We start from the raw sequence: 15,340 nt of genomic DNA, 5'->3' as shown, positions 1-15,340 counted from the left end.
CCCAGAGTAATAATACAGGAATGTGCCATAGTAAAGCAATGTGTGAATATTGCATTGCAGAACCATAGTGTGGCTTCTGTGCCTGTGCTACTGGGAGAAGAAGGAGCACATTTGTACAGTGCTTGATTCCGTCCAGGAGTTGCTTGTGATGCAGAGTTCCTTTGAGTACTTGAAATTGAGTCTTTGTGAGATTCTGGATGGTTACAACACAGTGTGGGATGAGAAGAGAGCAAGCATGTGGATTAAACCTTGTATGAGCCATCTTAACCTGTCACTGTCTGATGTACATTGAGGTCAGGGCAATGTCATAAACAATACAGTGTCTTTGACCCAGGCTAGATACTCATCTCTGGAAATCACTCCTATGTTCTTTTCATGCTGTAAAATACAGATGAAAACAAAATTCATTCCGCATGTGTGTCAGTGCTGTTTGGGGAAAAGGTGTCTCTGTCTGAAGGCCAGCATTGTGCAGGTAGCAGCTTTTGTGAGATCACAGAAGGAAACATCACAATGTGATTCATCTTTCAGTGCTGTATCAATCTGACAGATTTGAGGAAATTGAAGTCTTTTTGCAAAGAAGGGAAAAAGCCCATACCACAGGAATGCACTGCTTTGGTAGTGCCCTCCTGGGTGTGGTGAAGCCTTTCTCCCTCTTTGTTCTTGCAGTATTGGATAATGCACATTTCCAACAGATGGGTCTTGGGTGACTTGGAATATTCCAGCTTCTCTTCTAATTTTCAGATCTTTTTCATATGAGAGTACTGAAAAGCTTTTGCTAGAAACAAAGTTCCTAAACATCATGGATGAAGCTCTGTAGACAAGTAAAATTCTGATGAGCAGGAACAGATGCAGATATTTTAATGGACAGACGATATCTGTGGTGCCAATAATACAGCAGTGAAATAGGCAGGGCATGGGCTACAGCAGAGCTGCTTTAAAATTGGAGGCTTTGTATCTTTATTTCTTCTTATTGTTGCATATGTGTGTGTTTCTTTCTTGATATTTTTAGAACACCAGGGAAACTGGAATAATTACTTCATTTCCTTTGTGTGTGTACATGAACCATAAATGAACCTGTCCATGGTGATCCCATCAGAGCCTGCTGTGACTGTAGTGCTGTACAGTTGTCAGAAAAGCAGAACTGAACAATGTTGGTCATGTTTCAAGCAAACTTCTTTGGAGAATGTTCTGTTGACCACCTCAGCTTTAGCAACAAACCCCTGGCACATTAATTTTGGAGCTCTTGTAGCCAATGTGTGCCAATGTTAATGTGATGAAGTAACCAACTTGTTTGGGAGATGCCTTCTTGAGAGACCTTTCCTGACTTAATTTTTTTTAATAATTTTATGGCACTTGGTAATTATGCATGAATTTGTATTTAGGAGCAGAAAGTACTTATCTGCTGGTACATTCCAGATGGATCATACAGTAATCCTTGTGTGCAGCCCACATGAGATTGGCAGAGTGTCAGCATGAGAAGGGGGCAGAGGGAGTGAAAAAGAGATTTATGAAGGTCTGAGTGCTTTAATCTAGGATTCCAAATCAGCTTAATCCTTCAAGTACACACTACATCAAGCCCATATGTGAAAATGAATGAACTCTGAGATTTTTTTTTAATGAAGTGAATGGATGCTTTTTATAGTGTGGTTTTGTGTTTGTATTTCAGTTTGAGCAGGGAAACATACTGCAGCTTATCCTCTAGTGAAAAGAAGACTCTGCCTTTCCTGATTTTATAACTAAAAGGCCTTCAGCCTTTCAGGCACAAGGAGTTTTGACCTTCAAGTTAGTTGCTAAAAGTCAGAAAGATGCTAGAGTCTGCTTCTCTCCTCTGTCCTTAAATCACAATATATAAGCTTGATTTTGTATTTATTGCTTTCAGTTAGAATTTGAAAACAAAAGAATAAAGCACAGATTGCTTTTTAATCCGTTGCTAGAAAGTTTAACCCATATTTTACTGCTTTGGGTAAGATACCAGAGCAATCACCACGTGTTGTACCATTGGTTGAGCTCTATCATATGCATCAGGTGTAGTTTACCCATTGAAAGCTGGATTATTCTACACTCTGGGTTTTTCTGGTGATTTTAACAGTAATAGAATATCTGTGTTTATTTTTATGTTTATTAAAGATGAAAGTCAAATCCATCTGAAACATACTGTGTTATAATGCAAGTCTCTTGCCTGGTTTTGTCTTGTTCACAGAAAACCAAATTAACACCTGAAAATAAATGTACCTGGCTGGTTAAATCTGGTGGAAGTAAATCAATGACAAGCTGTCTTTCCATCCACTTAGAGTGCTTTCTGACAGGATTTTTTTTCCTGAGTTCTAGTTTGGGTTCCTGATTGAATGAAGTGTAACAAACTTCTCTGTTAGCAGCCAATGCAGATACAGGATGTGAAAAGCCCACTTTTTCTTTAATGTATCATTTTTGTTCTTGGTGAAAAAGTATAAAATCAGTTGTATTTTCTTGTTGCTTTTCTTATAATAATAAAGAGTAAAAGTTTTATGACTGCGTACCAAATTCTGGATGTCTTGGTATGATTTTTATTTCCTAAAATAAATAATAATATTTGTGAATTCCACAGTGTCTTAAAAAAATCAGTGCTTTGTACCTCATCTGTATTTCAGTCCCAAGTGCCATGTAAACAGGACTGTATAGTAAATGTAGACTGAAACTCATGTATTTATATTAATTTTTTTTCTATTTTTTTTTTCCTGCTCAGAATCAGATTAGTGACCTAAGTATTATATCAAGTTCTGGAATGCAACAGAATTCAAATCCTCCAAAGCCAGAAAGCACAGAACCTTCAGAACAGAAGCCTTCATTACAGGTGCAAGACCAGGTATGTTTCATCCAACCCTAAATGAGGGTTTTTTTTCATTTAATACTTTGTTTTGGTACCAAAATGGATTTTTTCCTAAGATGCCTTCAGTATTTGCCGAATGTATTATCGCTAAACAAATGAGTTTGAAGACTTTTAGGATCCTAAATTCTGTCTTTTGAAAAATGCTATGTTCACACTAGTGTGAAAATCCACGTTGAAATGGGCCCACTTGGCTTCTGGAAGAAGTGAGTCTGTGGTGATGTGTGGGATGACTTGGAGAGGCAGGAGGCAAGAAGAGATGACCATGCCTGGTGGTCAGGTCTTTCCCTCGGGAACTCAAGCCCTGGTGTTCTGTCTCAGACATTTACTGAGGGTTTGTCTGTGCTTCAGAGCCACACTTGTGTACCTACACAAGGAAGCTGGGGCTTGATACAAGACTTTGTAGAGATGAATTTAGAGAAACAAGTGAACTGAGCAGTACCTGGATTGCCTGTGACAGGGAGGTGCCATGGGCCTGCTTGCAGTGCCACCCAGTGGGCACGGGACAGGCACTGCTGCTGCTCCTGGAAGTGCCCCATGGAAAACTCCTCTCTCTGCCATGCTTCTCTGGGGTGCTTCTGATGCAATAAATCACCGTGCCCAAGAAGGGAAATCCCCTAGGAAAATGTGGGCAAATTTTCACTTAGTACTTGTAAATAAAATACACAGTTTGGAGGAGTAATTGTAGTTCCAAATGAGGGGTGGGGAGTTTGCTGGGATTATTTCTATCCCAGCCCTTCCAGTCCCTGAGCAGCACCTCTGGTTTTGACCCCTGGCAGCCAGCTCTGTTTGCTGCATGCCATGTCTGGAGACCTGGCACCAGGGCTGCCTGAGGCTTTGCTTTCAAAGCACATATTTTCTTTGGGTCATTCCATGTAGACTGTACAAAATCAGCTGAAATGCTCCACCTGACAGTGCTTGGAATTGCAGAACAGGAATCAATTAACTAGTAAAGGAAAAACTGGAAAGATAAGATTCTAACAAATTGCTCTGAAGTAATTAAAGGGAAAGTTGATTTACAGAACATGTAAAATGTCATATTTTTAATTCTGTTGAGCTATTTAAAATAATAGCTGCAAAGATATTGGAAAAAATTAATTGGGTACCATAAGTGATAGTTCTATAAAGCCAGTTAGCTGGGTTCAAATATATCTCAAATGTGTTGGTTCTGAGTCACATTTTTAGTAACATGGACAAGTGAGAGACTACTGGAAAAACATTCCATTTCAACTGTAAAAATATACATTTTTCGTCTAATTAAAACAGATGGCCAGTGAAATAAAAAAATAGTGTGCATATGATAAGTACAGTGAGATTGCTAAATTCCCTCCAAAATGTCACACTTGCATGTTGATTAACTTCATCCCATGCTAAAGATACCACACATTTGGGAATAAAAATAAATGTCTTCTGTATGATATTATGTAGTGTGCAAAACTGAACTAGACCACTGGTACTGAACCATGAATAAGCAGAGCTGGGACTGCAAAGCTTAATTTATCTGAAATAATTTCTGGAGAAACCCTCTGAGCAGCAGCAGCAGCATTCTATTCCTATGAAATAAAGTGATCTTGTGGCCTTTATGCAGCCCCCGGTGATAAAGGTCTTCATAAAAACACTGAGTTGATGAAATGCTCGAAGTACGCCTCAGCCAGACAAGGCAAAAGAGATGTTTTATACTCCATGCTGGAAAGTAACTTGATGTTTGAGACTATCCAGTCTGACTTGGATCAGGGCATGGTAGAGATTTCAGTTTATTACTTGACTTTTGTAATGTATTAATAAAGGAAGGCTGATCAATTAATCATACTGAAGTGAACAGCTGAGTTTGAAATGATCTGGAACAGTGATTTTTCTCTTAATGGAATCTTTATGCTTGAAGGCCAGGTCTCCAGAACAGTAGGATCAGTGGAAAAAAAGTAAAAACAACTTTCTAGGAAAAGATTGCTAACATAACTAACAAGGTTTATAAACTATAGCATGTCCCAGCCTCAAAATGAAAGGGTGCCAGTCTTTTAACTAGCTAAAATTGAATAACAAGGACAGTAGAGATGAGTAACCTGGGCAAAGGACAGTGTGACTTCAAGCTCAAGGGGCTCTTGTTGGGCTGTTTGTGGCACCTGTGCTGCTGTGCTGTCCTGTTCTCTGTGCTGGGGAAATCAGAGCCAGCAGAGCAATGTCATGGTGCAGTGGTTGTCATTGTGAAGTAGCATCTTTGTTTAGACATACCATCAGAATACACTGGAACTGTGCTTCAGGCCATTCAGTCTTCTGAACAGAATGTTGTATTTCAGTCCAGCTGTTTTACATAACTTCTGGTCCTGTGCAACCTCAAAAAAAAAAAGGAAAATTTTGAGATCACTGCTGTTAATAGCTGTTTCTTTTCTTTTTAATGAATCACATTTTAAAATATTTTCAGCAAAATATTATATTCTGAAAACCATATTTTTCTAACAATGTCAGTGGTGTAGACCAGATGTATTTTTTTGGGAGAGACTAAAGGGCTGGTAGATATAACTGTGTACATATATACACTTTTCAATGAGATACATATTTAGGTTTATAGAAATTCTCTTACCTATTGTAACATCTACTGCACTAGGGCTAGGAAAACTATCTAGGCATGTATTGCTAGTTCAGTTGTGCAGCTTCTGGTTTTTATGTTCCTTTCCCATCTTTTAGAGCATTTAACTATTTCCAGTTCTCGAAGTTCTGTGAGGATTTTTTCAACATGTATGTTTTTCCTTTCACTTCCCTAAAGTGCCTTATGTAGTTAGGGCTGATGGATGATGGCAGGTGCCATGTTCCTGACAGAATCCATAGCCATCCCCGTTCCTGACTACTGCTGCAGAGACTGTCCTGAGATGGCCCTAAGGAAAAGCCATACATAGCCAGGATGTTCCTTATAAATTAATTTCAAAATTCCTATGAAGAGGGCACCAGTGGTATCCAAACTGTGTTTTATAGGCATTTGACCTAGTTGTCTCTCCTAACTTCTTTGAATTTGTAATAGACTCTGTGATCTGCACAGTGCTGTGTCTAGTTCTAAACTGAAATCTTCTTCCTTCTTTTTAGCCATTTCAGTCAAGGCAGAAGCATCTGACTTTGGAGGAACTGTTTGGAACCTCTGTCCAAAAGGAACAGCCTGCAGCTCCATATCCCAATCCAGAGAGAATGGAGAAGCTGCAGACAGACGCATCTGCCAGAGAGCAGCACAGTTTGCTTTTGCCTTTTTCCTTTGACCAGTCACCAGTAATGCAACAATCCCTGGGGAAATGTGAAAGTCCAAGCATTAAACCCAGTGCCAGCCAGCAGGACTGTTTGACACCTATGATAATACCTCCAGCTTCAGTTTCCCAGCCTGAGCTGAAAAACGTTCCAAGCTATTCAGTTCGTTTAAGCCCTGTTCTTAATTCAGCCTCGACAATGGAAGCTGCCCCTGCTCAGATGCTTCCTGGCCTCAAACAAAGCAACAGTATAATGCAAGTTATGCAGCAAGCTGCCAAGCCCATATCCCCACTGGTGAATCAGCCGCCATCTGACGTGAACCACGCTCCACAGAATCTCATGGCTGGCCAAAGCCAGCTCATAGCACCCTTGACTACAGCAAACACAGGGACTGTCTCAAATGCATCTCATACAAGTGTTGATCTTCTCCAGAAACTCAGGTTGACCCCACAGCATGACCAAACACAGCAGCAGTCTCTCGCTAAGAGTCCCTTAACACCAAACATCTCTGCCTCCGTTGGCCAACTTGCAACACCAGAAAGCTTCAAAGAATCTCACAGTAAGCCATCAGCCTTGAACAGCAAGATAATCTCTCCCCTTCAGGTATTCTGTGGGCTTTGATATCCATGAAGCTTTAGACTACATGTATTTTTCCCTTGAAAACTGTGCTGTTTGAAGATAATGAAGGATTTCCACTGTGTGGTATTGATTGAATGGCTAAGTTAGAAATTCAGTTCCATTAGTTTTGTATCATTAGCATCTGCTCTCCAGTGGAGGAGGTTTTTCAGACTGCTGCTGTTAGTGGGTGAATAAGTCCTAAAGATTTCATTGTGTGTCAGAAAAGTACTGCTCAGAGCTGGGGATCTGAGAAGGGATGGAAGGTTGCAGGCTGAGCACTGTGATAGGAGATGATGTGTGGAAGTCTACAATACAATTAACAATTTCTTTTTTCTGATTATTTTGCTGTGAGTGTTTTGTTCTCCTTCAGTTTTGACCTGCTTCTTCTGTGGGTACCTGTGGGCTACATTGAGATATGGCTTTATATGTTTGCCATATTATTGAAAACATAAAACATAAGTTCAGATTTTTTCTCTTTTTTCTCAGCTTCGCATTGATTATATCAGTTTTACAAAATTGATCGAATTATATCTAAAATCTTGAAATTTGCATTTTTATGGCTTTCTTAAAAACAGAGAATGACCTCTAGAAATTGAGCTGTGGATGGTAACCTGTGAATTTTGCTTTTTTTTTTCTTTAACTCAGACTGTACAACAAAACAAGGAATCAGAAGTATTTCCACAGCCGAAAACTTTGTCTAAAGCAAGTCAAGTAAGTGGATAAGCACCTGTGCTAATCAGTCTCAGGGATTTTCTTAGGGGGAAAAAACCCAGCTGCAGAACCCAGTTGATATGTCAAATAGTCACTGCCCACTGACCATACTGAAGGAGCTGTTATGAAACAGCACTGGAGGAAGGGGGAGTTGCTGTCAGTGCACTGCTCTTGCACAGTCACTCTTACTGTTGGTTCTAATGCAGAAATGAAAACACATTTTTGGAGTTGCAGCCCTGCACTGAGCTTGCACCATTTGAGCTGGGTTTTTTTATGTTGCAAGCAGGGAGTGCTGATGCCATAATATTGTAGTAGGGTATATTAGCCTTGGCCCAACCTTAAGCACCCCAGAGGCTTAAAATGCAATCCTGGCCTTGCTGTGTCTCAGTTTTCTTGAGATACCTTGTATCTTATGAACTGATACAAAGCAGAAAAAGTTGAAGATGGAGAAAAAAAATAACCAGTAATTGCTACTGCAAAACTTGTGATAGCAAGTTTTAGCCAGCTAAAAGCAGGTTTAAGCTTCTTAAAACTGCCTTGGATAACAGTTTAAAATAATGTCAAGTTTAAGTTTCAGGTTATAGTTACAAAATAATTTGATAATAGTCAAGTGTTCAAGAACTGGTTTTGATTACCTTTTTGTTATGTATTCATTTTAGGACACCATCTGTATTTTATTTCTGTTTTTCCCTTACGCACCCACTCCTTTTTCAGATATCTTGCCTCATTCTTGTCAAACTTGCTTTCCATGAAAGCAGTTTTAGTAGCATGCCCAGATCTGATTGGGAAGGCAAAATTGGCCCTACTTGAAGTAAAATGCCATTTTATCTACTGGGACACTATAAAATAAGCTCTACAGTCTGATCATGTTAGTAAATAATTACCTAATTCAAAGCATTTTATATGGATTTGGGAATTTTAAGAAACATGTGCATGTTGTATAGTAAACTGTCAATGTAAGCACATTGTCTTCAGCTGAAATCCCACGCTGTGAGTCTTCACAGTTTTGACTACAAGAAAATCAGTTTTCTAGTTCTGCTGTTGTTTATGTTATTTTATACACATTAACTTTAGATGGCTTTGGAGGGCTTTTTCCTCTGAAGATTGTTGGTTATCCAAGATGAGCTCTTTCTGCTGACATATCAAACATCTTTATGAATCACATTTAGTGTTGCTTTTCTTTGGAGTGAGATTAGCTTATTTATTTTCTTTTTTTTTTTCCACCACGTTGGTCCTCCTGGAACCTGAGCAAGACACAGATTATCAGCCTGAGGAACAATTGCAGTTATCAGGAGATGTCAGAGTTGCTCAAAGGGGACATTTATTTGTGTCCAGTTGATGCCAATCTAATAGTCCTTTTAATGTGCAATTTCTGTGCATTTTTGTAGTGAAATGGAGACAGACCTGTGGAACGATGAGGTGGGAAGATGGTCCTCAAAGTATTTCCATCCTCCATCCCCCCAAGGGAAAACAAAATAAGAATATTTCAGTGTACTCCAATGCTTTAATTATAATTCAGCAGTTTCTTTAAATATGTTTGAGATGCACTTCAAATTTGAAGTAAAGTATCTGTGGGAGACCAGAGAAGTGGGGGTGCAGGAAGCAGGACTGATCTTTCTGAAAACTCCAAAGGAAAATAATTTGCTAAGCAGCTACAGGCTCCTTAGATTACTGGGGTGAAAAGCTCAACTTTCATTGTATGTATTCTATTCTAAAAATTCTGGAAGGTCACAACCACATGAGTAGAAAGGAGTCTGCATACAAGAATGTTCAAGGCTGCTACCTTCTTCACCTTAAGAGCAGCTATTCTGCAATATCTAACTGAATAATTGTGGCTGCAATTTATTTCATTTTCTTTGTGTTTATCTCTCCAGCCTTTACAGCATCATTCATTCTTACTGAACACAGTACTTATTAATCTTCTGTTCTTTTACAGGTTGCACCTCCACAGTTTGTTACAGCCACGACGACAGTAACACCTTCAGTCCTCTTGTCTCCAAGTGTGTTTCAGCAATCAGCTACAAAAGCTACTGAAGTGGAGAATAAAGCCAGTTCTTCTTCGCCTTTAACACTTGGAACAACAGAAATTCAGACTACACCTCCTACTGTTCTCAGTAGGTCTCAGCTTCAAGAAGCACTGATACATCTAATAAAGGTAGTGTCTATACAGAGCTCAGAGTTTCTGAGGGATGGGGTTCCAAGCACAGAAGGCAGCACTGACAGATTCTGTACCCCTGTAACTCCTTTTGCCCTGCAAGATTACGAAAGATGTTCTTTTCTTTTGGAAGGGGCAGATTACTCCACACTGTACGCAGAGTATGGCACAGCTTGCTGCTTTTGGTAAATGTGTCCTTTCATATCCATATGAATTTGTAGAGAAGTGAGGAGTAACTTGCAGCAGTAGAAGCTGGTATGGTGGGAGTTGATTTTGTTGTCTTTTTAAGTGTTCCACTTCCTCAAGGAAAGATTTCCTGTTTTCAGTTTCCTGGAACCTTTCCTCATCTTTACTTTTAGTGTGTTTCTTTGAAATGGAAATTGCAAAGTTTTAGCTCTGCTATTTTTAGGGACTAAAAAGTTCTGTTGAGCTAAATCTGTGATGTTGGGAGTAGCTGTGCATTGAGATGATTTTGACCTCTAATGTCATGGTGAAGTTGCCATGAATGACAAACTGTTCTTTCTTAGTTCAGGATTCTCTTGCTCACTCCATGCTGGTGTTAGTAGAGCTTATGCCCAAAATGCAAGAATAACAAAAATAACAAACAGCATCTTCCCAGTGACCAAGTTGTCAGGACCAAAAAGGTCATTACCAGATCGCATCATTAGGTTGCCTGATTTATCTGTTCCATTAAACTTAACCTTTTCTTCTGCTGGTGTGTATGGGTTTTCTAATTAAGGACTTAAACTAATCTTGGAACTGAGCTCACCTGTTAATATTCTGAGTGGTGATTTTAGAGAGCTGACAGGGATATTTGTCTCCAGTCTTTACAGAGGGAGAGCTGAATGAAGACCAAAATAGGCATATCCTGCAGCATGGGAGTACACAGCACTCTGAGCAGGATACCAGTTGCTGTTCAGGTCTTGTCAAGAGAGTATTACACTCTCAAGCTAACTGATGATATACCAGTTTTGCAATGTGTCGTTTGAAGGAATTAGACTCAAGAAATATCTGTAAATATTGTCCACAGATAAAACCAATTCACTTCCCAGTCATGCTTTGACTTGGGAATTCTTGTAGAGCATGCTGCAGTCCCATTCTGGCTGCTCTGCCTGACAAACAACATCACATCTGACACTCAGGCAGACACAGAATGGGTTTCCCTGTGCCTAAGACTATGGTTTGGACTCTGGAGGGAAGCAAAATGTGGCCAGGCTGACACAGTGACCCCGTCTGTTTGTCTGAGCATCCAGAGTGCCTGGTGATGCTTTCAGCTGCTGCCCAGCTTCATGGTTCACAGCCTGTGTGTGTTCCAAAAGCACCTTTTGTGCAGGCACACAGCTCCTTCCCTTGCCAGCTGCAAGGAAACCTTATCACAACTAAAGTGACATTAAATTAAACTTTTTTTGGCATCCTTTCACTAATGTTTTTAATGTGTTTCTGTTTTTCCTGCAGAATGATTCCCGTTTTCTCAGCACTATCCATGAAGTCTACTTGCAAGTCCTCACCAAGAGTACAGACAACATTAAGCTATAATTGAAATTGAATCTACTTAAAATATGTTCATTTTAGAAACAATTATGCCTCATCTATAAAACTAATATTTTTGTAAAAGAATATTTAGTTTTCAATGTCTTGAATTTGAACCTGTTAGGAAATATTATTCCTTAAATACTTATGAAAGTAATGTTCTCAGAATGATCTAGGTTTTCACTGTGATCATCACCAGCAAACCTTTTTTTTATTGGGGAGGGGACTTAAGTTGCATTTGAGCTCTCATTAGCATTAAGTGAATGTGCAAATGTTTGTTCTGGCTCTCATTCCTGGCTGTATTCATTGTTCAAGGATTACAGACTCAAAACTATTTCAACCAGCAAATGCACAATATAATACACTACAGCACCCCAGAACCAAATTCAGTTGTGGGAACCTCGTTCCAGTTTGCAGGACTAAGGAAAATGAGAGCAAAATGCCTTGTGATTAAGCTGGTAGGTGTGGGGAGGGAAAGGGTCTGGAAGCCAGGCCATTGGAGCTAAATCTTTAACAAAAGGTCTAAAAATGTGATTAGCTCAAATACATTGGCAGTCTCTAGCTAATGCATGTAAATTCATCCTTTTAATATTTCATTAATCCTATTTGTTTCTGTGTTACTGACATAAAACACCCAAGTGGGTAAGGCCATTTTCTCTAAAGAGGCAAAATTTGAAATATGCAAAATCCTCAGTGATTGCAATTTTTTTTAAACAACAAAGGAGTTGCATGTTGAAGTTCTCATTTTAAATTTATAGTTAGGAGACCACCCCTGGAAGACTCTCTTCCTGTTCAGCAGTGTTTGATAAAATTTAAACATTTTGTTTCCTTTTAGCTTAAGGATGGACCACACCGTAGTTGGCTTTCACTCCTGTTGTGTTGGAACTGCAGTGTTGAGAACTATGCAGATGGGAAACAAATGCATGCTTTTCTTCTGTTGCCCGCTATCCAAATAATTAGTGTACACTTCATAGTCTGAAGTTAATCTAATTAAATGTTACTGCTTTGTATATGTGATTTAGTAAGCCACTATTCACTAAGAATTTAACTGGGTACTTTTCCCAAATCAGAAAAATTTTAATTATACCTTCTTATGCTGCTGTGTTGGTTTACCCATGGGTTGTATTTATTTCTAAAAGGCATGCAAAGGTAATTAATCTGAGTTCAGGTCCCAACATTTTCCAGCAATAGTAGTTTAGATTTTCAGTAGAAAAGTGTTGGGTTATTGAGTAAAAAGATAATCTGTAGTGAGTTGTGATGCACTGCTTCATTCTTTTCCTTCAAGCACTATTGAAATATGAAGAAAAATATTGTTTGGTTCCTTACAACATATATGTAAGCATAGATCTCCTAAGGATTAGTTAATGTTGACATAGTCAAGGTGCATGGCCATTTCATTGGAAGCTAGTAATTGAGCTTTAATTGTGATTTGTTCACAAATCAGGATGTTTTAGATACAACAAATATTTACATACATTCAAATATTTTTATGTATTTGAACTATTTTAGGTTTTTTTCTTAGCTTTTTAGTGGAAAATATATTTTGTTTAGCACTACCTGCCTTCTGAAAAGCTCTTCTCAGCCTTTGAGTTCAGTGTTTCCAATTAAAATATATAGTATATTGTTAGAAAAATGTTCAAGATTCAGGGAAAGATGCTAATGTGCATTCCTCAAGAAATATATTGGATTTAATGGTAGCATCTAAATTCAGCAATACAAGCTCAGACTTCTTAAGGAAGATAGGAACTTCTTCCATAAATTCTGGAGTTACAATACTGTGTATGCACATAAACAGTGAGATTCAAGTTCGATTCAAGGTCTAAACTGATTTTTTGTTGGGCTTTTTAGGAAAAGTTTCACTGAAAGGGACAAACCAGGGAGCAGTTCCTCTGAACAAAAATGGACAGTCTAAGCCAAATAGAGGGTTGCTCTTACCTGGATTTAGCAAAGATGGAGTCTGTAACTTCTCGCTTCTCGTGGACAGCTTCTGGTTTCTTCAATGAAAGATTTGATAAAGGTTTGGAAGAAAAGAAATGTTGGAAGCTGATAGTGCATGTTGGTACTGTTTGCTAAATACAGTCATATCCAAAGATCTGTAGAAATAATAGGAAGTTGTATTTTGAGTTCTTCAGCCATACGCAAAAGTAATAATACTTTCAATATCCTTAACTTGTGAGGGTTCCTGTGCAGCTGGAAACAAGCAGTTGGCAGATCCTTACTTCACTTTGGTTTTGTAGTGTCCTTGTAGCAACAGGTTGATGGTTTACTTCCCTACCCAAACTTTCCAAATGAACTGGCAGAGAACCAGGGTTGGAATTGTAGTGTCCACAGCAAACTTTCCACCTTGAACTTTACGGCATGTGTTTGTTCCAACCTGTGCATGGGGCCAGCAGACACAGGAACCCCCTAGTGCAGAGGTGTGACAAGTGCCAGGGAGTGGCTCTAACAGATAAACTCCTTTAATTAAAAGCTCATTGTAAAACACAAGCTCAATTACAGTGTAAAAGCTGATTTTTTTTATGTGGATGCTGTATTTAAAAACCTTTTTCCCTACTTGTTTTAAATTTTTGTGTAAGTTTGAAATGACCAGCTTGTTGAAGTGCTTGATTTGTGTTATCTGCATGTAGGGATAACCAGTGTGTAGCAAGTTACCTTGGGGCATCACAAAAAATGATTGTGACCATTTTAAAGTTGCTGGGTTTTTTTTAATTGCTGGCTTAATGGGGATTTTATCTATTCTTTCTGGGAATCAAAAGATTATTAGTTCAGACTACACTCCTCAAATTATTACCTAAGCATGTTTTTTGTGGCTCATATTAAGTTACTTTAGGTTTGAGTTTGGATTTTTACTTTTTCCCTAATCAAAGACAGTTCTAAAACCTACAACTGCTGAATTGTTCAGGAAAATCAAAATTCTCAGTTTTGTAGTTAGACTTTATCTGTTGTTATTTAACAATGCAAAGTTTATATGAAAGGTGCCTAACAGTTATTAACTTTAGAAGGAGAATATCTTTCCAAATTAAACAAGATTTGCAGAATGAGTGATAAAAAAAATTCAAGTGATTCATCCTGATTTAATATAAAATGTGTAATTCTGTGTATAAGTACTCAATATTTAAACACTTGCTGCTGGATGTATCATTTTTGCTTGCATTTCTAATTGCTTCATTTTGATTTATTTCTGAAATCCATTATGCCATATGTAGTCACTGATAGAATTTCTGCAATGTTTTGGAAAGCAAACATTAATTTGGGACTTCTTGGTTTTTAAAAGTATTCAAAACAAATCAGCCACCTTTTTGCCAGGTATTTGGGTTGCTTTGTACAGCATATCTTAACAAGAGGAATGTGTGCAATATGTATCACCTCATGTTTGTCTGGCAATGTTACTAAAATGTTAAGATGCAATATCTTCCTTTCACTTCAAGTTGGAAAAATTGCAGTAGCTCTGATTTGGTGGTGTATTTATTTTTATCTATTCAGTGTATGGGCATATGGTTAGCTAGGTTCTTTTATGTGCATTATGTGCTTTTAGTAATTTCTGAGTTTTATCACTTCTGCATATGCACCAGTTGTAGCCATTTGCATGTTCTTTCAATATGAAGACCATGGGGAAGGGGGGGCTTCAAGGAAAGATTTCTGGAAACCTGAATAATTGTAAGTCAAAAAATGTAGATACTGCATCATTAACGTTTTTGGTATGGTGTGGGTTTTATAGCACCTATGTATGTTTGCAGTTATTAAGTTATTGCATAAATGTTTAAGAATGAGCATTTTTTTCATCCAAAATTTTGTATGTTTGCAAATATATTTTTGTAATAAAACTTCAAAACAAATGTTTCAGCACCTCCTAAAATCTCGTGACGTTTCCTTTTATTTCTAGAGCTCTCTTAGCCTACTGGAAGGTTCAGTTTTTATTTAGGGTTAATATTTCCCAGAGAAAAAACTCAAATTCCTTTACTTCATTCAGGGGGTAGAACCAAATTGCATTTGTCCACATAGAAAATGCAACCTGACTGCTTGAAAGGCAGTGGGGAACAGCTTCTACAAGGCCCTGTGCTGCTGTCAGCAGCCTTGTGTTCTGAATTTGATAAATAGATAAGTTTCCTCTCACATTAAGAATGCAGCTGCACTTTCACTGGTCTGTAAGTACAGCTCTGTGTTTGGTGCCTTTCTGTATCACTTTTTTATGGTATTCCCTTTCATCCATCTAGACATGGCATTTGATTCTCAGT

At 38.4% G+C, this 15,340-nt stretch overlaps 1 protein-coding gene across 2 annotated transcripts in view; it reads left to right on the top strand.

Annotated features, from left to right (window-relative positions):
- The window catches only part of DCP1A (decapping mRNA 1A), a 31,599-nt gene extending 16,658 nt beyond the window's left edge, over positions 1-14,941 (top strand). For both annotated transcript variants that reach the window (XM_031058201.1, XM_014307642.2), the window contains 5 exons: positions 2,723-2,842; positions 5,939-6,694; positions 7,355-7,420; positions 9,357-9,575; positions 11,031-14,941. In XM_031058201.1, coding sequence (XP_030914061.1) covers positions 2,723-2,842; positions 5,939-6,694; positions 7,355-7,420; positions 9,357-9,575; positions 11,031-11,111 — 1,242 coding nt within the window. In that variant the 3' untranslated portion in view covers positions 11,112-14,941. The remainder of the gene's footprint in view (positions 1-2,722; positions 2,843-5,938; positions 6,695-7,354; positions 7,421-9,356; positions 9,576-11,030) is intronic.
- The last annotated feature ends 399 nt before the right edge of the window (positions 14,942-15,340 follow it).

Source organism: Geospiza fortis, unplaced genomic scaffold (genome assembly GCF_000277835.1).
Source record: "Geospiza fortis unplaced genomic scaffold, GeoFor_1.0 scaffold78, whole genome shotgun sequence".
In the NCBI taxonomy this organism is placed as follows: Eukaryota; Metazoa; Chordata; class Aves; order Passeriformes; family Thraupidae; genus Geospiza; species Geospiza fortis.
This window is presented reverse-complemented; position numbering and strand designations above follow the sequence as displayed.